The sequence below is a fragment of the Cervus elaphus genome, chromosome 30, assembly GCF_910594005.1.
Source record: "Cervus elaphus chromosome 30, mCerEla1.1, whole genome shotgun sequence".
Taxonomy (NCBI): domain Eukaryota; kingdom Metazoa; phylum Chordata; class Mammalia; order Artiodactyla; family Cervidae; genus Cervus; species Cervus elaphus.
Genome location: NC_057844.1, coordinates 68,220,808 through 68,248,383, shown reverse-complemented (window position 1 = coordinate 68,248,383; position 27,576 = coordinate 68,220,808). Strand labels below are relative to the sequence as shown.

At 41.3% G+C, this 27,576-nt stretch overlaps 1 protein-coding gene across 1 annotated transcript in view; it reads right to left on the bottom strand.

The window, feature by feature from the left end:
- LOC122687097 (ATP-binding cassette sub-family C member 4-like) overlaps positions 1-27,576 on the bottom strand; it is a 330,146-nt gene that overhangs the window by 263,120 nt on the left and 39,450 nt on the right. The window contains exons 2-3 of the mRNA XM_043892537.1: positions 13,648-13,758; positions 12,454-12,574 (exon numbers count right to left, since the gene is read on the bottom strand). Coding sequence (XP_043748472.1) covers positions 12,454-12,574; positions 13,648-13,758 — 232 coding nt within the window. The remainder of the gene's footprint in view (positions 1-12,453; positions 12,575-13,647; positions 13,759-27,576) is intronic.

Below are 27,576 nucleotides of genomic sequence, written 5' to 3'. Positions count from 1 at the left end.
TAAAACAGTCTTTTTCTTTCCTTTTTCAACCATGCCATTCAGAATGTGGGATCTTATTTCCCCAACCAGGGATGGAACCTGCATTGGAAGCATGGTATCTTAACCACTGGACCACCAGGGAAGTCCAACGGAGCCTCAAAGAACCACACCGCCCACCTGTAAACCACCTGACCCACCCCCTTCACCCAAACACAGTGGACTGATGCCAACCCACCACCTTCTCCACGTAAAACAACTCTTTCTCAGCAACTGCGTCTTCCATCCCTCCTGCTGTCACACACTCATAGGCCACCCGTGTCCCTAAGGCAGCACTAAGGGATGACGGAGAGCACGAGCCACCCAGGGGGGTCTGCAGCAGACCTCCAGCAGGCTCAGCCAGAACAGGGGGCTGATGGCACTGTGTCCCCAGGTGGGCTGTCCTCTGGGGGGTCTTGACCCAGGCCCTTCAGGGTCACGGAGGTCACTGATCTCACAGCTTTCTGCCTCAGGTTTGCCCTGCACATCCTCCCTTCACCCTCTGCCAATGCCAGGCTCCCAGACTCCACCTTCAACCAGCAATCCACCCCCATAGCCAGGGACAGAAACCAGCATGGGTGGCTCACAAATTCTCCACAATTCACAGTGAAGCTGGAGCTCCTCCCCATCAGGGCCTTTGGCTTGGGATACCCAGCCCACTGGGAAGGGGACAGAGGGGAACGGATGTGCTCTTGAGAGCTCTGGGCAACTTCAGCTGAGATGCAGGGATACAGATTCTGTTCTTCTTGAAGAGGAGGGGGTAACAATTGCCACTTTAGGAAAGCATTTATCAGATGTGATCTGATCCGTGTGACACAAATATCCCACTACTGGGCATATACCCAAAGAAACTATAATTCAATGTATGGTAAAAAACCACCACAATATTGTAAAGTAAATATCCTCCAATTAAAATAAATGGCTTAATTTTTAAAAAGACACATGGATCTCAATATTCACTTCAGCACTATTTAAAATGGCCAGGACATGGAAGTAACCTAAATGTCAATCAACAGAGAAATGGATAAAGAAGATGTAGTACAGCTTTACAGTGGAACATTACTCAGCCATAAAAAGGAACAAAATTGGATCATTTGTAGAGATGTGGATGGACTTAGAGAGTGGCATACAGAGTGAAGTAAGTCAGAAAGAGAAAACAAGTATTGTATATTAATGCATATATGTATAATATGAAAAGAAATAGTATAAATGATCTTAATTACAATGCAGAAATAGAGAAGAAATCTATGGATACCAAGGGGGAAGGGGAGATGGAATGAAATGGAAAAGTGTGACTGACATATCTTCACTACTTTGTATAAAATAGATAGCTAATGAGAACCTAATGTATAGCACAGGGAACTCTACTCAATGCTCTGTGGTGACTCAAATGGGAAGGAAATCCAAAAAAGAGGCAATGTATGTGTTCATATAGCTAATTCATTCTGCTGTACAACAGAAACTAATTCAACATTGTAAAGCAACTATATTCCAATAAAAATTAAAACCAATTATCTGCTGAGTACCTGTGCTATCGTAACTGGGAAGAGTCCATTTTGATTCTTCCATGATAGATCTGTGTCTTAGGCCACTTTTGTTATAGTCACACATAATGACCTGCCTCAGAGAATCCTGCCCCTCTGTCTGGCTGTTAAACGAAAGTGCCTTTGTTCAGAACCCTGTCCACCTGTAGATGGCAGGAAGGAAGAAATTAACACAACTCCCTACCTCAGTCTTGCCATTCTAGGAGATACTTGCAAGATTAAACAGCCTTTTTACTTTGTTTCCTCACCTCACCTCATCTCTGATCCATAAAAGAACCTGGCATCCAGAACCCCCACAGGATGGTTATTTTGAGACATTATTATGCCACCTTCTTGGTCAGCCAGCTCTGCATCCCTCAGATTCATTGGCAGCGAGCAATGTGAGCTTGGACTTGGTAATGTTATTGGGGCTCTGGTCCAAATTTACTTTCTCAATACCATGAAGCACATATTACTTGAGGTTGTAGGATCTTTTTTTGGTCAAAGATCATTATATCATTTACTAATCACAAACAATATCACCACCCCCAAGAAAAAGAAATTCAAAAAAGCAAAATGGCTGTCTGAGGAGACCTTACAAACAGCTGTGATAAGAAATGAAGCAAAAAGCAAAGGAGAAAAGGAAAGATATTCCCATTTGAATGCAGAGTTGCAAAGAAAAGCAAGGAGAGATAAGAAAGCCTTCTTCAGCAATCAATGCAAAGAAATAGAGGAAAACAACAGAATGGGAAAGACTAGAGATCTCTTCAAGAAAATTAGTGATACCTAGGGAATATTTCAGGCCAAGATGGGCACGATAAAGGACAGGAATGCTATGGACCTAACAGAAGCAGAAGATATTAAGAAGAGGTGGCAAGAATACACAGAAGAACTGTACAAAAAAGATCTTGATGACACAGATAATCACGATGCTGAGCACACAACTAGAGTCAGACATCCTGGAATGTGATGTCAAGTGGGCCTTAGGAAGCATCACTGTGAAAAAAACTAGTGGAGGTGATGAAATTCCAGTTGAGCTATTTCAAATCCTGAAAGATGATGCTGTGAAAGTGCTGCACTCAATATGCCAGCAAATTTGGAAAACTCAGCAGTGGCCACAGGACTGGAAAAGGTCAGTTTTCATCCCAATCCCAAAGAAAGGCAATGCCAAAGAATGCTCAAACTGCCACACAATTGCACTCATCTCACACACTAGTAAAGTAATGCTCAAAATTCTCCAAGCCAGGCTACAGCAATACATGAACCGTGAACTTCCAGATGTTCAAGCTGGTTTTAGAAAAGACAGAGGAGGAGGGAAGAGCTAAGATGGCGGAGGAATAGGATGGGGAGACCACATTCTCCCCTACAAATTCATCAAAAGAACATTTGAACACTGAGCAAACTTCACAAAACAACTTCTGACCGATAGCAGAAGAAATCAGGTGCCAAGAAAACCAGCCAGTCAACTTTGAAAGGAGGGGAAAAAAAATTTTTTTCTTGTTTCACTTTTTTTCTCTTATTTTTTTTTTTTAGAGTCTAGAGCCAGACATCCTAAAATGTGAAGTCAAGTGGGCCTTAGAAAACATCACTATGAACAAAGCTAGTGGATGTGATGGAATTCCAGTTGAGCTATTTCAAATCCTGAAAGATGATGCTGTGAAAGTGCTGAACTCAATATCCCAGCAAATTTGAAGAACTCAGCAGTGGCCACAGGACTGGAAAAGGTCAGTTTTCATTCCAATCCCTAAGAAAGGCAATGCCAAAGAATGCTCAAACTACTGCACAATTGTACTCATCTCACACGCTAGTAAAGTAATGCTCAAAATTCTCCAAGCCAGGTTTCAGCAATATGTGAACTGAGAACTTCCAGATGTTCAAGCTGGTTTTAAAAAAGGCAGAGGAACCAGAGATCATATTGCCAATATCTGCTGGATCATTGAAAAAGAAAGAGAGTTCCAGAAAAACATCTATTTCTGCTTTCTTGACTACGCAAAAGCCTTCGACTGTGTAGATCACAATAAACTGTGGAAAATTCTGAAAGAGATGGGAATACCAGACCACCTGACCTGCCTCTTGAGAAACATATTCAGGTCAGGAAGCAACAGTTAGAACTGGACATGGAACAACAGACTGGTTACAAATAGGAAAAGGAGTACTTCAAGGCTGTATATTGTCACCCAGCTTATTTAACTTATATGCAGAGTACATCATGAGAAATGCTGGGCTGGAAGAAGCACAAGCTGGAATCAAGATTGCCGGGAGAAATATCAATAACCTCAGATATGCTGATGACACCACCCTTATGGCAAAGAGTGAAGAGGAACTAAAGAGCCTCTTGATGAAAGTGAAAGAGGAGAGTGAAAAAGTTGGCTTAAAGCTCAACATTCAGAAAACTAAGATCATGGCATCGGTCCTATCACCTCATGGGAAATAGATGGGGAAACAGTGGAAACAGTGTCAGACTTTATTTTGGGGGGGCTCCAAAATCACTGCAGATGATGATTGCAGCATGAAATTAAAAGAAAGCTTACTTCTTGGAAGGAAAGTTATGACCAACCTAGATAGCATATTAAAAAGCAGAGACATTACTTTGCCAACAAAGGTTCGTCTAAGCAAGGCTACTGTTTTTCCAGTAGTCATGAATGGATGTGAGAGTTGGGCTGTGAAGAAAGCTGAGCGCCGAAAAATTGATGCTTTTGAACTGTGGTGTTGGAGAAGACTCTTGAGAATCCCTTGGACTGCAAGGAGATCCAACCAGTCCATCCTAGAGGAGATCAGTCCTGGGTGTTCATCGGAAGGACTGATGCTGAGGCTGAAACTCCAGTACTTTGGCCACCTCATGGGAAGAGTTGACTCATTGGAAAGGACCCTAATGCTGGGAGAGATTGGGGGTAGGAGGAGGAGGGGACGACAGAGGATGAGATGGCTGGATGGCATCACCGACTCAATGGGCATGAGTTTGAGTCAACTCCGGAAGTTGGTGTTGGACAGGGAGGCCTGGCGTGCGGCGATTCATGGGGTTGCAAGGAGTCGCACACGACTGAGTGACTGAACTGAACTGAGCTGATTCCTCCTCTATTACTCCTTAATTTTCATTTTCATTTCACTATAACCTTGCAAGGAAAAAAAAAAAAAGGAGAAGCCCTATTTTGAAACCGAACTTCATATATACTTCTAAAATTTTTTGTTTTTTGGTTTTTGTTTTTAATATTGTATTTTTAAGAGTCAAACCTATACTCTAGATTTTTAATCTTTGTTTTTCAGTATTTGATATCAATTTTGAACATTTAAGAATCCTATATTCAGTACCCATTTTTACCCAGGACTGTGTTGATTACTCTCTCCCACTTTTGACTCTCCGTTTCCTACCTCAGAACACCTCTATTTCCTGCCCCCCCCTTCTCCTCCCAATCCAATTCTGTGAATCTCTGTGGGTGTCTCGGCTATGGAGAACACTTTGAGAACAGAGAACTGCATAGATCTCTCTCTCTTCTCTTGAGTCCCCCTTTTTCTCCTCCTGCTCATGTCTAACTCCCTCCTCCCTCTCCTCTTTTTCATGTAACTCTGTGAACCTATCTGGGTGTACTTCATGGGGGAGAATCTTTTCACCATTAACCTAGAAGTTTTATTATCAGTGCTGTATAGTTGGAGAAGTCTTGAGACTACTGGAATAATAAGACTGAAATCACGAGGCAGGAGAATTAAGCCCAAAACCTGAGAACACCAGAGAACTCCTGACTACAGGGAACATTAAGCAATAAGACACCATCCAAAAGCCTCCATACCTACACTGAATCCAACCACCACCCAAGAGCCAATAAGTTCCAGAGCTAGACATACCATGCAAATTCTCCACCAACGCAGGAACATAGCCCTGAGTGTCAATATACAGGCTGCCCAAAGTCACACCTAACAGATAGACCCACCTCAAAACTCATTACTGGACATTCCATTGCACTTCAGAGAGAAGAAATCCAGCTCCACACACCAGAACACCGACGCAAGCTTCCCTAAGCAGGAAACCTTGACATGCAATCGTCCAATCCCACCCACTGGGAGAAACCTCCACAATAAAAAGGAACCACACCACCAGAATACAGAAAGGCCATTCCAAACACAGCAATCTAAACAAGATGAAAAGGCAGAGAAATACTCAACAGGTAAAGGAACATGAAAAATGCCTACCAAGTCAAACAAAAGAGGAGGAGATAGGGAATCTACCTGAAAAAGAATTTAGAATAATGATAATAAAAATGATCCAAAATCTTGAAAACAAAATGGAGTTACAGATAAATAGCCTGGAGACAAGGATTGAGAAGATGCAAGAAATGTTTAATAAGGACCTAGAAGAAATAAAAAAGAGTCAATTAAAAATGAATAATGAAATAAATGAGAACAAAAACACTCTGGATGGAACCAACAGTAGAATAATGGAGACAGAAGATAGGATAAGTGAGGTAGAAGATAAAATGGTGGAAATACACGAGGCAGAGATGAAAAAAGAGAAAAGAATCAAAAGAAATGAGGCCAACCTCAGGGACCTCTGGGACAATCTGAAACACCCTAACATTCGAATCATAGGAGTCCCAGAAGAAGAAGACAAAAAGAAAGGCCATGAGAAAATACTCGACGAGATAATAGCTGAAAAATTCCCTAAAATGGAAAAGGAAATAGCTACACAGATCCAAGAAACCCAGAGAGTTCCAAACAGGATAAACCCAAGGTGAAACACCACAAGACACATATTAATCAAATTAACAAAGATCAAACGCAAAGAACAAATATTAAAAAGCAGCAAGGGAGAAACAACAAATAACACACAAAGGGATTCCCATAAGGATAACAGCTGATCTAGCAATAGAAACCCTCCAGGCCAGAAGGGATAGCAGGACATACTTAAAGTAATGAAAGAGAATAACCTACAGCCTAGATTACTGTACCCAGCAAGGATCTCATTCAGATATGAAGGAGAATTCAAAACCTTTACAGACAAGCAAAAGCTGAGAGAATTCAGCACCACCAAACCAGCTCTTCAACTAATGCTAAAGGATCTTCTCTAGACAGGAAATGCAGAAAGTGTGTATGAACGTGAACCCAAAACAACAAAGTAAATGGCAATGGGACCATACCTATCAATAATTACCTTAAATGTATATGGGTTGAATGCCTCAACCAAAAGACAAAGACTGGCTGAATGGATACAAAAACAAGACCCCTGTATATGCTGTCTACAAGAGACCCACCTCAAAACAATGGACACATACAGACTAAAAGTGAAGGGCTGGAAAAAAATATTTCACGCAAACGGAGACCTAAAGAAAGCAGGAGTCGCAATACTCATATCAGATAAAATAAACTTTAAAATAAAGGCTGTGAAAAGAGACAAAGAAGGACACTACATAATGATCAAAGGATCAATCCAAGAAAAAGATATAACAATTATAAATATATATAGGAGCACCACAATATGTAAGGCAAATGCTAACGAGTATGAAAGAGGAAATTAATAGTAACACAATAATAGTGGGAGACTTTAATACCCCACTCACAACTATGGATAGATCAACTAAACAGAAAATTAACAAGGAAACACAAACCTTAAATGACACAATGGACCAGCTAGACCTAATTGACACCTATAGGACATTTCACCCCAAAACAATCAACTTCACCTCTTTCTCAAGTGCACACAGAACCTTCTCCAGAATAGATCACATTCTGGGCCATAAATCTAGCCTTGGTAAATTCAAAAAAAATGAAATCATTCCAGTCATCTTTTCTGACCACAGTGCAGTAAGATTAGATCTCAATTACAGGAAAAAAATTATTAAAAATTCCAACATATGGAGGCTAAATAACACGCTTCTGAAAAACCAACAAATCACAGAAGAAATCAAAAAAGAAATCAATATATGCATAGAAATGAATGAAAATGAAAACACAACAACCCAAAACCTATGGGTCACTGTAAAAGCAGTGCTAAGGGGAAGGTTCATAGAATTACAAGTTTACCTCAAGAAACAAGAAAAAAATCAAATAAATAACCTAACTCTACACCTAAAAAACAAGAGAAGGAAGAAATGAAGAACCCTAGGGTTAGCAGAAGGAAAAAATCTTAAAAATTAGGGCAGAAGTAAATGCAAAAGAAACTAAAGAGACCATAGCAAAAATCAACAAAGCTAAAAGCTGGTTTTTTGAAAAAATACACAATTGACAAACCGTTAGCAAGACCCATTAAGAAACAAAGGGAGAAGAACCAAATTAACAAAATTAGAAATGAAAATGGAGAGATCACAACAGACAACACTGAAATACAAAGGATCATAAGAGACTACTACCAGCAGCTCTATGCCAATAAAATGGACAACTTGGAAGAAATGGACAAATTCTTAGAAAAGTATAACTTTCCAAAACTGAACCAGAAAGAAATAGAAGATCTTAACAGACCCATCACAAGCACAGAAATCAAAACTGTAATCAGAAATCCTCCAGCAAACAAAAGCCGAGGACCAGATGGCTTCACAGCTGAATTCTACCAAAAATTTAGAGAAGAGATAACACCTATCTTACTCAAACTCTTCCAGAAAATTGCAGAAAAAGGCAAACTTCCAAACTCATTCTACGAGGCCACCATAACCCTAATTCCAAAGCCAGACAAAGAAGCCACAAAAAAGAAAACTACAGGCCAATATCACTGATGAACATAGATGCAAAAATCCTTAACAAAATTCTAGCAAACAGACTCCAACAACATATTAAAAAAATCACACATCATGACCAAGTGGTCTTTATCACAGGAACACAAGGATTCTTTAATATCTGCAAATCAATCAATATAATAACCCACACTTACAAATTGAAAGATAAAAACCATACGATTATCTCAATAGATGCAGAAAAAGCCTTTGACAAAATTCAACACACATTTATGATTAAAGGTCTCCAGAAAGCAGGAATAGAAGGAACATACCTCAACATAATAAAAGCTATATATGACAAACCCACAGCAAACATTACACTCAATGGTGAAAAGTTGAAAACATTTCCCCTAAAATCAGGAACAAGACAAGGGTGCCCACTCTCACCACTGCTATTCAACATAGTGTTGGAAGTTTTGGCCACAGCAATCAGAGCAGAAAAAGAAGTAAAACGAATCCAGATAGGAAAAGAAGAAGTGAAACTCTCACTGTTTGCATATGACATGATCCTCTACATAGAAAACCCTAAAGACTCTACCAGAAAATTACTAGAGCTAATCAATGAATATAGCAAAGTTGCAGGATATAAAATTAACACACAGAAATCCCTTGCATTCCTATACACTAACAATGAGGTAACAGAAAGAGAAATTAAGGAAACAATACCATTCACCATTGCAACAAAAAGAATAAAATACTTAGGAGTATATCTACCTAAAGAAACAAAAGACCTATACATAGAAAACTATAAAACACTGATGAAAGAAATCAAAGAGGACACAAACAGATGGAGAAACATACCGTGTTCATGGATTGGAAGTATCAATATTGTGAAAATGAGTATACCACGCAATGCAATCTATAGATTCAATGCAATCCCTATCAAGCTACTAATGGTATTTTTCACAGAACTAGAAAAAATAATTTCACAATTTGTATGGAAATACAAAAAACCTCGAATAGCCAAAGTTATCTTGAGAAAGAAGAATCGAACTTGGGGAATCAACCTGCCTGACTTCAGACTATACTACAAAGCCACAGTCATCAATTCAGTATGGTACTGGCACAAAGACAGAAATATAGATCAATGGAACAGAATAGAAAGCCCAGAGATAAATCCACGAACCTATGGACACCTTATCTTTGACAAAGGAGGCAAGAATATACAATGGAAAAAACACAACCTCTTTAACAAGTGGTGCTGGGAAAACTGGTCAACCACTTGTAAAAGAATGAAACTAGAACACTTTCTAACACCATACACAAAAATAAACTCAAAGTGGATTAAAGATCTAAATGTAAGACCAGAAACTATAAAACTCCTAGAGGAGAACATAGGCAAAACACTCTCCGACATAAATCACAGCAGGATCCTCTATGACCCACCTCCCAGAATATTGGAAATAAAAGCAAAAATAAACAAATGGGACCTAATGAAACTTAAAAGCTTTTACACAGCAAAGGAAACTATAAGTAAGGTGAAAAGATAGCCCTCAGATTGGGAGAAAATAATAGCAAATGAAGAAACAGACAAAGGATTAATCTCAAAAATATACAAGCAACTCCTACAGCTCAATTCCAGAAAAATACATGACCCAATCAAAAAATGGGCCAAAGAACTAAACAGACATTTCCCCAAAGAAGACATACAGATGGCTAACAAACACATGAAAAGATGCTCAACATCACTCATTATCAGAGAAATGCAAATCAAAACCTCAATGAGGTACCATTACACACCAGTCAGAATTGCTGCTATCCAAAAGTCTACAAGCAATAAATGCTGGAGAGGGTGTGGAGAAAAGGGAACCCTCTTACACTGTTGGTGGGAATGCAAACTAGTACAGCCACTATGGAGAACAGTGTGGAGATTTCTTAAAAACTGGAAATAGAACTGCCATATGACCCAGAAATCCCACTGCTGGGTATACACACTGAGGAAACCAGGTCTGAAAGAGACACGTGCACCCCAATGTTCATCCCAGCACTGTTTATAATAGCCAGGACAGGGAAGCAACCTAGATGCCTATCAGCAGATGAATGGATAAGGAAGTGTGGTACATATACACCATGGAATATTACTCAGCCACTAAAAAGAATCCATTTTAATCAGTCCTAATGAGATGGATGAAACTGGAGCCCATTATACAGAGTGAAGTAAGCCAGAAAGATAAAGACCAATACAGTATACTAACACATATTTACGGAATTTAGAAAGATGGTAACTCTAACCCTATATGCAAAACATAAAAAGAGACACAGATGTATAGAACAGACTTTTGGACTCTGTGGGAGAAGGCGAGGGTGGGATGTTTCGAGAGAACAGTTCGAAACATGTATATTATCTATGGTGAAACAGATCACCAGCCCAGGTTGGATGCATGAGACAAGTACTTGGGCCTGGTGCACTGGGAAGACCCAGAGGGATCGGGTGGAGAGGGAAATGGGAGAGGGGATCGGGATTGGGAACACATGTAACTCCATGGCTGATTCATGTCAATGTATGACAAAAACCACTACAATATTGTAAAGTAATTAGCCTCCAACTAATAAAAATAAATGGAAAAAATATTTACAAAAAGAAATACTATAAAAAAAAAGAAAAGAAAAGAAAAGGCAGAGGAACCAGAGATCAAATTGCCAGCATCCACTGGATCATCAAAAAAGCAAGAGAGTTCCAAAAACATCTATTTCTGCTTTATTGACTATGCCAAAGCCTTTGACTCTGTGTATAACAATAGACTGTGGAAAATTCTGAAAGAGATGGGAATACCAGACCACCTGACCTGCCTCTTGAGAAACATATTCAGGTCAGGAAGCAACAGTTAGAACTGGACACAAAACAGACTGGTTCCAAATAGGAAAATGTATACATTAAGGCTGTATATTGTCACCCTGCTTATTCAACTTTTTTTTTCCATTTATTTTTATTAGTTGGAGGCTAATTACTTTACAATATTGTAGTGGTTTTTGTCATACATTGACATGAATCAGCCATGGATATTTATGTATTCCCCATCCTGATCCCCCTCCCACCTCCCTCTCTACCCGATCCCTCTGGGTCTTAACTTTATGCAGAGTACATCATGAGAAACGCTGGGAAGGAAGAAGCACAAGCTGTAGTCAAGATTGCTGAGAGAAATATCAATAACCTCAGATAGGCAGATGACACCAACCTTATGGCAGAAAGTGAAGAAGAACTAAGAGCCTCTTGATGAAAGTGAAAGAGGAGAGTGAAAAAGTTCGCTTAAAGCTTAACATTCAGAAAACTAAGATCATAGCATCTGGTTCCATCACTTCAAGGTAAATAGACAGGGAAATAGTGGAAACAGTGGCTAACTTTATTTTGGGGGGCTCCAAAATCACTGCAGATGGTGACTGCATCCATGAAATTAAAAGAAAGCTTACTGCTTGGAAGCAAAGTTATGACCAACCTAGATAGCATATTAAAAAACAGAGACATTACTTTGCCAACAAAGGTCCATCTAGTCAAGGCCATGATTTTTCCAGTAGTCATGTACAGATGTGAAAGTTGGACTATAAAGAAAGCTGAGCACTTAAGAATTGATGCTTTTGAACTGTGGTGTTGGAGAAGACTCTTGAGAGTCCCTTGGACTGCAAGGAGATCCAACCTGTCCATCCTAAAGGAGATCAGTCCTGGGTATTCATTGGAAGGACTGATGGTGAAGCTGAAACTCCAATACTTTGGCCACCTGATTCGAAGAGCTGACTCCTTTGAAAAAACCCTGATGCTGGAAAAGATTGAAGGCAGGAGGAGAAGGGGACGACAGAGGATGAGATGGCTGGATGTAATAACCAACTCAATGGACATGAGTTTGGTTAAACTCCAGGAGTTGGTGATGGATAGGGAGGCCTGGCATGCTGGGGTTCATGGGGTCACAAAGAGTTGGACACAACTGAGTGACTGAACTGAACTGAACAATATCCTAACTTGGAATAAAACGTCTTTTCTTTTCAGTCCTTCTTTACAGGATACTACATTTTAATCAGTTAAAAGGAAAAGAGCAATCCCCCAGAGGTCCAGTCCTTTAAGTATCTTTGTATTCTAAAGATAAATACAACCATTGAGCTACATCATGTTTCCTAGACATTTTATCCTCTGATCTTAAACCACTGGCCTCTTTCCCTACCAGTTGCATCCATCTCAGTACTGATCTGCATGTATACAGCAATGCACTCTATATAAAAGCTTTTACCTCAAAAAGCTTAAAAATTGCAAAAGGCAAATAGGATTTCCAGTAACAGTTTATGATTGCTTTCATTAAAGAAGGCTCCCGTGCATCTTTCTCAGCTCTCTTCACTTCTTTATCCCAGTACCTGTGATGAGAAACAAAGCACAGTAAAGAATAGTGTGTCCACCACAAGGAAAACAGGGGAGGGGTGGAGTGGAAGATATGCGTTTACTACAGGGCGCTCTGTGGTTGCCCCATAAATGCTGGCTAACTGCCCACAGGGCTCCTGTGAGCAAAGATGAACGGTGCAGACCCTGAAGCACCAGGCCTGTTTCCCTTCAACAAGCCTTGAAGGGAAAAGTCCTAGTCTTGGGAAATGAGTTCCTACCAAACTTTGCTGGATTCACAGCACCATGAACAGCTCAAGAGGGCAGACACCTTCCTCCTGTTGCAGAAAAGAAGCTAATGCTGACTACATGTTGGAAGCTGTTTCTCTGACTTGCTTTTTGTTGCTTTTGTTATTACAGTCATACATAATGGCCTGCCTCAGAGGACCCTGCCACTCTGACTGACTGTAAACTAAAGTGCCTTTGTTTAGCTCTTAGATAATCTGACCTCCCTACCTGTGAATAGAAGACATTAGCACTCCCCTTCCAAAGGCTGGCCATTCCCTTGGAGATGTGTTATAGGACTGAAAATCCTTTCACTTTACTTCCCCACTGCCTCTCCCTCTCTATTCTGCATTTTGACTTTAGTTCCTCATTGCTTCCTTCTCTCTGACTCTACAAAAGAACCTGGCATCCAGACCTTGACAAGATGGTTACTCTGAGTCACCAGTCTGCCATCTTCTGAGTCAGCCAGCTTTCTGAATAAAGTCATATTCCTTGCCTCAATACCTTGTCTCTCAGATTCATTGGCCTGTCATGTGGTGAGTAGAGCGAGCTTGAACTCAGTAACACTCCAGGGACCCCACCTCCAGGGACCCCCACCTCCAGGGACAGAGCTCAACCTCCAAGGCCTCAACTGCGGGCTCCCTCCACTTGCACAGACACACAGGGAACATAGACTCCCCAAACCTCCAAAGTGGGCTAAGACCAGGGTTAGCCTGAGACAGGTGAGCATGCCAGGTCGGGGGAGGAGGCTCAGAAGAACCCAGAGGAAGGCAAAGCCCCCCACACACACACCTTTAGCCCCCTTCTCCCTGCTGCCTGTGCTCACCCTTGCAGCTCTTCTCCAAGGTGCTGGGAGCGATCTTCCGGAAGCACAGAGTACATGTCATCTTCTTCTAATCTCCGTTTGTGACCAATTTTAAACAAGGGGTTTAGCCACCTGTTAAAAATTAAGAGAAATGAAGAGAGACGTAAATCCAAACTACACATCTTGTTGCAGAGAAGAAGCCAATTCTGACTCCATGTTGAAAACTGTTTCTTTGACTTGCTTTTATTATTAAAATCCGACACAATGGCCTCTTCAAAGAACCCTTGCCCTTCTGCTTGACTGTAAACTACAGTGCATTTGTTCAGTTCATGAAGAGATACTTTGTCCCTGCCCACCTGTGCGTAGAAGATATTAACACACCCCTTCCAAAGGCTGGCCATTCCCTTGGAGATGTCTTGCAAAACTGAAGACCCTTTTTCTTTACTGCCTCTCCCTCTCTATTTTGCCTTTTGACTTTAGCTCCTTATTCTTTTTCTCTCTGTGATCTATAAAAGAACTTGGCATCCAGACGCCAATAAGATGGCTATTTTGAGGCATTAGCCTGACATTTTATAGGAGACTGAGATCAAGACCATCCCCAAGAAAAAGCAATGCAAAAAAACAAAATAGCTGTCTGAGGAGGCCTTACAATAGCTGTGAAAAGAAGAGAAGAGAAAAGCAAAGGAGAAAAGGAAAGATATTCCCATTTGAATGCAGAGTTCCAAAGAATAGCAAGGAGAGACAAGAAAGCCTTCCTCAGTGATCAATGCAAAGAAATAGAGGAAAACAACAGAATGGGAAAGACTAGAGATCTCTTGAAGAAAATTAGTGATACCAAGGGAACATTTCATGCAAAGATGGGCTCGATAAAGGACAGAAATGGATCTCTCCATTTTCATTAAAAAAAAAAAAAAAAAAGAACAGAAATGGTATGGAACTAACAGAAGCAGAAGATATTAAGAAGAGGTGGCAAGAATACACAGAAAAACTGTACAAAAAAGATCTTCATGACCCAGATAATCACAATGGTGTGATCACTCACCTAGAGCCAGACATCCTGGAATGTGAAGTCAAGTGGGCCTTAGGAAGCATCACTACAAACAAAGCTAGTGGAGGTGATGGAATTCCAGTTGAGCTATTTCAAATCCTGAAAGATGGTGATGTGAACGTGCTGCACTCAATATCCCAGCAAATTTGGAAAATTCAGCAGTGGCCACAGGACTGGAAAAGATTAGTTTTCATTCCAATCCCTAAGAAAGGCAATCCCAAAGAATGCTCAAACTACCACACAATTGCACTCATCTCACACGCTAGTAAAGTAATGCTCAAATTTCTCCAAGCCAGGCTTCAGCAATACGTGAACCGAGAATTTCCAGATGTTCAAGCTGGTTTTAGAAAAGGCAGAGGAACCAGAGATCAAATTGCCAATATCCGCTGGATCATCAAAAAAGCAAGAGAGTTCCAGAAAAACATCTATTTCTGCTTTCTTGACTACACGAAAACCTTTTACTGTGTGGATCACAATAAACTGTGGAAAATTCTGAAAGAGATGGGAATACCAGACCACCTGACCTGCCTCTTGAGAAGCCTGTATGCAGGTCAGGAAGCAACAGTTAGAACTGGACATGGAAGAACAGAATGGTTCCAAATAGGAAAAGGAGTACGTCAAGGCTGTATATTGTCACACTGCTTATTTAACTTATATGCAGAGTACATCATGAGAAACACTGGGCTGGAAGATGCACAAGCTGGAATCAAGATTGCTGGGAGAAATATCAATAATCTCAAATATGCAGATGTCACCACCCTTATGGCAGAGAGTGAAGAAGAACTAAAAAGCCTTTTGATGAAAGTGAAAGAGGAGAGTGAAAAAGTTGGCTTAAAGCTCAACATTCAGAAAACTAAGATCATGGCATCTGGTTCCATCACCTCATGGGAAATTGATGAGGAGACAGTGGAAACAGTGTCAGACTTTATTTTTGCGGGCTCCAAAATCACTATGGATGGTGACTGCAGCCATGAAATTAAAAGAAAGCTTACTTCTTGGAAGGAAAGTTATGACCAACCTAGATAGCATATTAAAAAGCAGAGACATTACTTTGCCAACAAAGGTCCATCTGGTCAAGGCTATGATTTTCCCAGTGGTCATGTACGGATGTCAGAGTTGGACTGTGAAGAAAGCTGAGTGCCGAAAAATTGATGCTTTTGAACTGTGGTGTTGGAGAAGACTCTTGAGAGTCCCTTGGACTGCAAGGAGATCCAACCTGTCCATCCTAAAGGAGATCAGTCCTGGGTGTTGACTGGAAGGACTGATGCTGAAGCTGAAACTCCAATACTTTGGCCACCTCATGCGAAGAGCTGACTCCTTTGAAAAAACCCTGATGCTGGGAGGGATTGAGGGCAGGAGGAGAAGGGGATGACAGAGTATGAAATGGTTGGATGGCATCACCAACTCAATGGACATGAGTTTGGGTAAACTCTAGGAGTAGGTGATGGACAGGGAGGCCTGGCATGCTGTGGTTCATGAGGTCGAAAAGAGTCGGACACGACTGAGCGACTGAACTGAACTGAGCCTGCCATCTTCTCTGTCTGTCAGTTTCCCAGTTAAAGTCTCTACCTTGCCTCAGCAGCTCATCTGTCAGATTCATCAGCTTATTGTGAGGCGAGCATAGTGTGCTTGGACTTGGTCACAATCTCTAATTAGAACCCTATATTAATGGGCTTTATTAAAAGGAAAAGTCTACATTTTAAATATATAGAGATATGAGTGAGGGAATATATGGGCATCCCTGGTGGCTCAGTGTAAAGAATCCACCTGCCAATACAGAAGACGCGGATTCAATCCCTGGGTCAGAAAGATCCCCTAGAGAAGGAAATGGTAACCCACTCCAGTATCTTGCCTCGGAAATCCCAGGCACAGAGGAGCCTGATGGGCTATCGTACATGGGGTCACAAAAGAGTCAGACACAACTTGAAGGCTAAACAACAATACATTCATGTGTATGCCCTAGCTCTATACACTGGAGGGGTCCTAAAAGCAAAGACACACCAGCTGCAAAGAACATTCCAGTGCCCAAATGTTAGGGGTTTTGTTTCTTTAACCTACACAATTACAAAATATTTTTCTCGTGATGAGAATTTTCACAGTTGAGAAATAAAATACTGCTTCCCATATCAGTAAACAAAGGCTGTAGAGTAATCAATGATTGCAGCCACCTCCTTCTGAGTGAGTGAACTGGTGAGTCCTTTGGGAACACAGGAAACAAACAAACAAACAAAAGACCTTGTTATATGTTGTTGCTGTTCAGTCACTCAGTCATGTCTGACTCTGCAACCCCATGGACTGCAGCATGCCGGGGTTTCCTGCCCTTCACGATCTTCCAGAGTTTGCTCAAACTCATACCCATAGAGCTGATGATGCCATCCAACCACTTCATCCTCTGTTGCCCCTCCTCCTCTTGCCCTCAATCCTTCCCAGCAAGAGGGTAAAACTGCAGCAACTCCCAATAGTGACCACAGAGGGAGCTCAGGATGAGAAAACACAGGATACTGGCCCCAGATAACTGAGGTGCATATCAAAGGAATGATTTCCATGAGCCCAAATTCCTGCATCTTTCCATTCAAAGAAAAGCACTAAATTCTTTAATTTGAGATATCTGGTTTTCTTTCATTAAGAATATTTTGATGTTCAGACTACCTGTCCTTTAGGGAAAAACTCCTATATAACTGGGCTCTACACCCTCACCTCCTCAGAGGACTATTCTCAGGGTTACTTGAGATGCTTCCTCCTAGACTTGAAGTCTTAAGAATATCTACTGAATAAAACATAACTGTCAATATTTAGGCTCTGCAATTTTTTTTTCAATAGACTCTCTTAGATACTTTAGGTGCTTTCAAATATGCAATATAGTAATTTTTCAATGTATTTCAGTAGTTTTGGGGAGGTAATTTTAACTTTATTTATTTACGGTTACACTGGGTCTTCATTGTTATGAATGGGCTTTCTTGAGTTGTGTCGAGCAGGGGCCACTCTATAGTTGTGGTGCTCGGGCTTCTCATTGTGATGGCTTCCCTTGTTGGGGAGCATAGGCTCTATGCTGCATGGGCTTAGTTGCCCTGCAGCATGTGAAATATTCCCAGACCAGGGATTGAAACTGTGTCCCCTGTATTGGCATGTGGATTCTTTATGACTGGACCACCAAGAAAGTCTGCGATACAGTATTATTAACTATAGTTACTAACCTGGACATTAAGTCTTCATGATTTTTTTTGTAACTGGAATTTTGTGCCTTTTGTCCCTCTTCACCTAGATCCTGCTTTTTAATTTTTTTTTTCCTAAAAGGAACCAGGCTCCTTGAAGCAATGGCTAACTCCAAGGTTGGGAGACTGTGTGCAAGCACCTGACAATTAGCTGTTTTGATTATAATGTAATTTCCTAATGTCAAGCTATGGAGACATCCATTTCAAAAACATTCACCTCCAATGAATACATGCCAGCTACATGACTAGATAAAGAACCAGGTCAGCAAACCCATGAAGTTCTCTTTTGTAGAAAGCTCAGGTTGACATGATAACAGACTTTCTCACTGCCTGCTTGCTTCTCCCTTCCTGTTTTTTTTTTAATTCCCACTCTCATGTTTTAATTAACCAATAAAGAGTGAACCTGCTGAATACTAGATATCACACCCTCAACCCTAAAGAGGCAGAACCCCTGGTCCAAATATTCCCTCCCTAGACTATGCTAAAGCCTTTGACTGTGTGGATCACAATAAACTGTGGAAAATTCTGAAAGAGCTGGGAATACCAGACCAACTTACCTGCCTCCTTAGAAATCTGTACGCAGGTCAAGAAGCAACAGCTAGAACCAGGCATGGAACAATGAACTGGCAATTGTTTCCAAATTGGGAAAGGAGTACGTCAAGGCTGTATATTGTCACCCTGCTTATTTAACTTATATGAAGATTACATCACGTGGAATACTGGGCTGGATGAAGTACAAGCTGAAATCAAGATTACTGGGAGAAATATCAATAACCTCAGATATACAGATGACACCACCCTTATGGCAGAAAATCAAGAGGAACTAAAGAGCCTCTTGATGAATGTGAAAGAGGAGAGTGAAAAAGCTGACTTAAGATTCAACATTCAAAAAACAAAGATCATGGCATCCAGTCCCATCACTTCATGGCAAATAGTTGGGAAAAAATGAAAACAGTGACAGAATTAATTTAATTGGGCTCCAAAATTACTGCAGGTGGTGACTGCAGCTATGAAAATAAAAGATGCTTGCTCCTTGGAAGAAAAGATATGACAAACCTTAGACAGTATATTAAAAAGCAGAGACATTACTTTGCTGACAAAGGTCCAACTAGTCAAAGCTATGGTTTTTCCAGTAGCCATGTATGGATGTGAGGGTTGGACTATAAAGAAAGCTGAGTGCCAAAGAATTGATGTTTTTGAACTGTGGTGTTCGAGAAGACTCTTGAGAGTCCCTGGACTGCAAGGAGATCCAACCAGTCCATCCTAAAGGAAATCAGTCCTGAATATTCATTAGAGGGACTGACGCTGAAGCTGAAACTACTTTGGCCACCTGATGTGAAGAACTGACTCACTGGAAAAGACCCTGATGCTAGGAACGATTGAAGGCGGTAGGAGAAAGGGACGACAGAGGATGAGATGGTTGGATGGCATCACCGACTCAGTGGACATGAGTTTGGGTAAGCTCCAGGAGTTGGTGATGGACAGGGAAGCCTGGCGTGCTACAGTCCATGGGGTCGCAGAGAGTCAGACAGGACTGAGTGACTGAACTGGACTGAACTCTCTCTCCTTCATCCAGGACATCACTGTGTCACCAACGTGTGCCTTGTGCCCTCCAGGACATGTGAGTAATAAACCCTGCCTTTTCAAAGTTCCCTAATGGCTGGTGCTGAGACTCGTCTCACAATCCTAAGAACTACAAGTACAGGTCAGGTCACAACACTGGCTCCAAAAGAGGAACATCTGTGGGTGCTGCTACAACTAGTATGAACCAGGTGAGCAAATCCCCAGGCATTTCCAGCAACAGAACCACTATCAGTAGGTGAAAAACAACAGCCAGAGAAAGTACAAGCTGGGCCTGGAACACCTTGAATCATAAAATAAGGAAGTGCTCAAGGAATTGAGAGATGAAATTATTTTAAGAAATTAAATATTTCCTTTAACATCAGTAAACAAGGATGTCGCAAACATCAGCAGGAGCTGGTGAGCCCTGAGGAAATTCAGGAAGGAAAAGCATACCTGCCATCTAGCAGCCACCAGACTGCAACCACCCCCTGCAGCCATTCCCTGTGATGAGCCCTAAGGAGACTCAGCATATGAAAACACAGGATACTGGCTCCAGATAACAGAGATACATACCAAAGGAATAACTTCAGTGAGCCCAGACTCTTGTCTTCCCATATATAGAAAAGTGCTAAATTACTTAACTTGGGATATTTGATTTTTTTCTTTAATTCACAATAATCTTTTGATGTTCCTGACTACTTGCCCTTTGTTGCAAAATTCCTATGTATCCTAGCTCCTCCTCTTGCCTCTCTGAAGCCATTTCTCTAAGGCTGTCTCCCGGGCTGCAGTCCTCATTTTGCCTCAAATAAATTGTAATTCCCAACTTTCATGTTGTGCAAATTTTTTACAACAGCATAATGAGGATATGTACAAAGGACAGAGAAGTCAGCTTGAAGGGCTCTCACTAGACAAACCTGGGATACTTCAAGCACAGAAATAAATAAATTGGGCTTCCTTGGTGGCTCAGTGGTAAAGAATCCGCCTGCCAATGTAGGCAAGACAGCTTTGATCCCTGGTCCAGGAGGATCCCACATGTCACTGGATAACCACAGAGTCAGCACTCTAGAGCCCCTAAGCTGCAACTGCTGAGCCCAAGAACTGCAACTACTGAAGCCCACTCACTCTAGGGCCCATGCTCTGAAACAAGAGAGACAACTGCTCACAAACCACAGCTAGAAAGTAGCCCCTGTTTTTCACAAAGAAAGCCCATGCACAGCAATAAAGACCCAGTACAGCCAGAAATAATAAATGAAAAAAGAAAAATCTTGCCTTTAGAAAAAAAATTAAAATATATGGCAATGAATCATAACCCATTAAATAATGAATGAATCCACAAATCCTTACTGTGACATAAACAGGAGAGAAGGGAAAGCTTTTCCATTCTAGAATGCAAACAAACATAGATAGAAGGAACAATGGAGTTAGAAAATTATCCATGGAACTTAAAACTAACTTAACACTAATGGGTAAAAGTTTGATGTGGAGTATATTTACATAATCTCAAATTATCTCTCCACAACTTATTTATTAATTTTAACAGGAGAAAACTGTAACTATATAGAAGATCACCCCACAAAACCCCATTCAAACCCAGTATGCACTGTGTAAGTGATAATAATTAATATGCAGAGATAGCCCAAAGATTAAGATCAATTTACTGATTTTGTCAGGGTATTTAGGAAATTAGGAAATTTTCAAGGCAAGACAATAATAACCTGTAAAAGTGGAGATCAGATTTCTTATACCTATTGCTTTATTCCTAGCACAATATAGTTATAGTGCAGAGAAGATGCTCAAGAATTATATGTTAAATAAATGAATGTCTATGAATTATTAAATAAGCAATAAGAGACTGAGCTTCAGATTGTGCAAACCCTGCCTGGCATGCCTAAAGGACCATGGTCCAGGAGTCAGAAGACTGGATTCTACTCCCAGCAGTGGTAATGAGGACCCAGGGCCTCGAAGGTCCACCTCCCCACTGTTCCCCTACTCCATTCCAGTTCAGTACGTTCATGACCCTTAATATTTCTAGGTCTCAATTTCCTTCCAAAACAAAAGTATAAATCTATGAGTTTTATTACCAAACTGGCTTAAAAGATGTTGGGTCATTTATCCTACAATTATTCCCTACAGAAATCACTCAGGAAATTAGCACTGGGACTTACCCAGATAATGACATCCTGCCTGAGATTCTGCTTGAGCAGGAAAGATGCTCAACATCACTAACCATTAGGGAAATGAGACACCACCTCACATTTTAGAAGAGCTAATATGGGGAGCGGGGAGAAGAAAAAAGATTTGTCAAGGATGTGAAGAAATTGGGCCCTTACACACTGATGGTGGAGGAGGGGGTGTAAAATGGACACAGGACAAATAGTGTATGATTCTACTTACATGAAGGTACTCAGAGCAGTCAAATTTAGAGAGAAACAAAGTGGCCCTGTGGTTCCCATGGGCTGGAAAGGGACTGGGGAGTTAGTGTTTATGACACACTAATGCAGGATGAAAAGGGTTCTGAAAATAGGTTGTATTATAATGTGAATGTACATAACAACCCTGAATCAAATGCTTAAAAGTAGTTAAGATGGTAAATTTATGGTTTGTGCCTTTTACCACTATTTTTTTAAATGTAAAGAGAAAAAAATTGTACTTGGTGTACCTCAGGCAGAAATGTTCCTGTGTTAGAATTTAGGTTTTACCACTCTCTGGTTGTATGACCTTGAACTAGCTAGGTAACCTCTCAGCATTGGTCTCTGGAAAGTGGAGAGAATACCTGGAGATAATAACACTCGCCTGGGCTGCTGAGGAATTAACTTAAAGGATCAATGTTGCTCTGAACAGGACAAAGTCAGACAAAGAACAGCTGTCACCATAATACCACTCTTGAGTAATCCCATGCAGAAAAGAGACGAATTTGCTCAATTAGGCAAATTTCTTTCCCCATGGCTCTTGATTTAAGGACTTTCACAAATTCCTTTGCTGCCAAATCTCAAAATGCCAGACAGAGCCCTCTGGATATCATCAAGGGATGAAGATTTTCACCTCCATTAAATGACTGACAGGAACCTAAATCACATGTCACCACCTAAATAAGGATTTGGACCTGGAGACCTGGATCAATTGACTCCTTAATTCCAATTTATCCCTGAGGGCATATACTCAACAATTCAACCACTGCCAAATGAGCTACCCCTCAACCCAGTTCCACCCCAAGAATTGTCCTCTCTACCATGATCCTTTCTTCTTCCCTCTCCTCTTACAAATCTTCATCCAGCAGCCATATTTCCCACTAACTGTCCTACCAGAGACCACACTGCTTCAGGGAAATGACTACTAACATACTACATGGAATCTCCATGACCAAGCACAGTACCTGGCACAGATGTCACTGGAACACATCCGGGGTGATATCAGAACACCCACATTGCTGGTGAGCTGTCTTGATGTGGATTACCACCTGGCTTTCTCAGAGTGGCCCAAGCCAAATCCAATTACTCATGAGTGTCAATGCTCAAGCTAGAATCTTCTCTCCTTCCCTCTGAGACTTTCCTTGGTTCCTAAAACTTGCTCAAAATCCACTTTCTCATCCCTTCCCCATTCATCCGCTCTCTGATCTTTCCACTTCAAAATAATTGAAGAAGCAGTGCAGGCTGCGTGCCCCACCCTCCCCAAGGCTCTCAGTTTTCTCCATACCCCCTGCCCTGGGGTCAACCAGGCTGTGGGGACTGCAGAGCCTTCCTGCCTCAGAACTTTTAGGCCTTTTCTGCTTCATGCCTGGCCTTCTGTCTCCCTTCTCTCCTATCAGCTAATCAAAGACTTTTACTTCTTCACAGTGTCCCTTGTCTTATGAACACACACTCCCAACACTTTTTCCCACACTACAGCTAACACCAAGAATATACTACTACACACAGATAACTTTTTTAAACCCTCTTCTTTAAGAGAAAACAAAAAAAGACACACACATTTGATACATTTGCAAAAATTCAGTAACACTTAGAGTAAAAAATAGTCTCTATTACAAAGCCACAGTCATCAAGACAGTATGATACTGGCACAAAGACAGAAATATAGATCAAAGGCACAAAATAGAAAGCTCAGAGATAAATCCACGTAACTATGGACACCTTATCTTCGACAAAGGAGGCAAGAATATACAAAGGAAAAAAGACAACCTCTTTAACAAGTGGTGCTGGGAAAACTGGTCAACCACATGTAAAAGAATGAAACTAGAACACTTTCTAACACCATACACAAAAATAAACTCAAAATGGATTAAAGATCTAAATGTAAGACCAGAAACTATAAAACTCCTAGAGGAGAACATAGGCAAAACACTCTCCGACATAATTCACAGTAGGATCCTCTATGACCCACCTCCCAGAATATTGGAAATAAAAGCAAAAATAAACAAATGGGACCTAATGAAACTTAAAAGCTTTTGCACAACAAAGGAAACTATAAGTAAGGTGAAAAGATAGCCCTCAGATTGGGAGAAAATAATAGCAAATGAAGAAACAGACAAAGGATTAATCTCAAAAATATACAAGCAGCTCCTGCAGATCAATTCCAAAAAAATAAATGACCCAATCAAAAAATGGGCCAAAGAACTAAACAGACATTTCCCCAAAGAAGACATACAGATGGCTAACAAACACATGAACAGATGCTCAACATCACTCATTATCAGAGAAATGCAAATCAAAACCTCAATGAGGTACCATTACACACCAGTCAGAATTGCTGCTATCCAAAAGTCTACAAGCAATAAATGCTGGAGAGGGTGTGGAGAAAAGGGAACCCTCTTACACTGTTGGTGGGAATGCAAACTAGTACAGCCACTATGGAGAACATAGAGAGAACACTATGGAGATTCCTTAAAAAACTGGAAACAGAACTGCCATATGACCCAGCAATCCCACTGCTGGGCATACACACTGAGGAAACCAGATCTGAAAAGAGACATGTGCACCCCAATGTTCATCGCAGCACTGTTTATAATAGCCAGGACAGGGAAGCAACCTAGATGTCCATCAGCAGATGAATGGATAAGAAAGCTATGGTACATATACACAATGGAATATTACTCAGCCATTAAAAAGAATACATTTCAATCAGTTCTAATGAGATGGATGAAACTGGAGCCCATTATACAGGGAGAAGTAAGCCAGAAAGATAAAGACCAATACAGTATACTAATGCATATATATGGAATTTAAAAAGATGGTAACAATAACCCTACATGCAAGACAGAAAAAGAGACACAGATGTATAGAACAGACTTTTGGACTCTGTGGGAGAAGGCGAGAGTGGGATGATCTGAGAGAACAGCATTGAAACATCTATATTATCAAGTGTGAAACAGATCACCAGCCCAGGTTGGATGCATGAGACAAGTGCTAAGAGCTGGTGCACTGGGAAAACCCAGAGGGAAGGGATGGGGAGGGAGGTGGGAGTGGGGTTCAGGATGGGGAACACATGTAAATCCATGGCTGATTCATGTCAATGTATGGCAAAAACCACTACAATATTGTAAAGTAATTAGCCTACAACTAATAAAAATAAATGGAAAAAAAAACTGAGGAGTCACAAGTAAAATACTGTTCTTGCTGACCAACTCCCAACGTTGTGATGGGATTAAAGTACTGCTGATTAGAACTAGTAAGCAACCAGCAGGTCATGCCCTACCTGCATATAACAGGTGCATGGCCACCACTAGGTACAGGACTCAGTCATCACCAAAGCACCTCTGAATGCCTAGTACTGATTCGCCTCAGAATATCTGGTCTTTAGTATCTGTTCCAATCAACCACCTTCTTCTAAACTATTAAACTTCTTCCCCATGAGGAATGACAGAGCTCTTGCTTCCAAGTTCCAGGTATTCTTCCTGAAAGTAGGGAGTATATCTGCCTTTGATGCCATTCATTGGGATTTGAGAAACCAAAGCATAGGAAAGAAACTACTTTACTTGGATCAAATAATCATTCCAGAACCTGAATTAAATGCACATGAACATGTAATTCATATTTTCTTAATTAAAGGACACAACTCAAGACCAAAGAACTGATAGAATCTTGTGAGTTATCTTGGTGCTTTACCAGATTTCTCAAAGTTTATCAGTCCCTGAGAAATAAACATCGGTGCATTTAGGTGAATTTAGGAGATATATTGGAGAAGGCCATGGCACCCCACTCCAGTACTCTTGCCTGGAAAATCCCATGGACAGAGGAGCCTGGTAGCCTGCAGTTCATGGGGTCACTAAGAGTCAGACACGACTGAGCGACTTCACTTTCATTTTTCACTTTCACGCATTGGAGAAGGAAATGGCAACTCACTCCAGTGTTCTTGCTTGGAGAATCCTAGGGACGGGGGAGCCTGATGGGCTGCTGTCTATGGGGTTACACAGAGTCGGACATGACTGAAGTGACTTAGCAACAGCAGCAGCAGGAGATATGTCATCTTATGCAGCTTGCAAAGCCCAGCCTCCTGCCTCAGTACAATCAGGACCAATGTGAGTGTCTGCATATTTGCAGTAGCCCCAACCTGCTTTTCCCATCACATATCCCTCTGTCCCAACAGGAATCTTTTCTCACAGCCAGGTTGGTTTCCTTCTTGTTCCTGAACACTCACTGACACGCCTACCTTTATCCTCCCACCCTGCATCCACCCCAGTCCTTCCTAGGTCTTTATCTGTAACTGAGTAGGACCCTATGGGGTCTTCCCAAGACAGGTCCCTTACCCATATCCTCTGCTTTAACTCCTCTCTGAAGCACCTAGATGACAGTATTTGAATCATATTTCCTGAGTTGTTTTACAGATGTCAAAACCCCTACCTAAAGGAAGATGTTAACTAGTTGATGACCATGAGCATATAGCTCCCAGGTCCGCTGAAGCCTAAGGATTGATAATGTTAACCCCTGTGACACTGACCTTTTACCTCACTATCAACCAATCAAGAGAACTATACATGAGCTGATCACATACCCTGTGACCCCTCTCCCTTACCTAACCTTTAAAAATACTTTCCTGAAATCCTTTGGGGATTTTGGAGTTCCAGAGGCATGAGCCACCCATCTCCTTGCATGGCCCTACAATAAACTTTTCTCTGCTCCAAACTCTGACATTTCCTTATTGTTTGGCCTCACTATACATCAGGCACATGAACTTGCTTTCATTTACAATTTTGGCAAGGCAGCCAAGAGTCTGTGCCCATAGTAGGTCAACTCCAGCCACAGAAAGTCCCTTCTCTGAGTCCCCAGAGGCTGCTGGAACTCATTTGCTCCAGGGAACTGGGAGGCACTGTCCTTGAGAGGTACCAACTGCCTCATGGCACAAGACTGTTTGGAGCAAAGAAATGTCCAGAGCTGCAGTCCACATTCAGTGTTGCTTGGAAGGTAAGTCATTCCAGCTTGTGCAGGCTGGGAACTCTTTCTACCCCATTTGGGCTGCTTCCCTTACAGGAAGTGAGCCACTCTGGGTCTGTTCTCTTTAGAGAGCTGGGCCAATCTGTTTAGAGGCCTCTACCTGGGTGTGGATGTAAAATTTTTACACCTCCTCAGAATTTCTGTCTGTGCAACCATATTTTACATGCTTTTGTGTGTATCATTTTGGCATGAGTCACTCTTTCCATTCTTTTTTGGGAGCCAGGTCACTCTGTAGCCTCCATCTGGAAATGGAGGTGGAATTTGGGGGCTATACCTGAGCTGATTATTTGTATGTGGGACCGTATGTTTGTTGTTTGTATGCGCATCAGTACTTGCACTGGCCAACTGAGATGTCTTTAGTGAGTAATGCAGCTCATGTGTGATGATGCATTGAGTTGGGCTTTGCCTGTGGTGCAGCACTGGTTAGCATTTTCCCTTTTAGACTAGCCTTGGTCTAGCCTTGGTCAGCTTTATTTCTGATGGGACATTGGTTGAGGTTCTCCCCATTTTGACTAAAGGGACATGGTTTTGGAATCTCCCTTTTGGGGGCTAGGGAACTGTGATCCTGAGAGAACATTTTGAATTGTTGTTTGCTTGATATTTGATGACACCAGCTGTGAATAATTAAGTATGGATGATCAGAGCTCTGTTCCATCTTACAGTCCCACTAGGGTATATGTTGCAAAACTGGGAGATCTTCAGC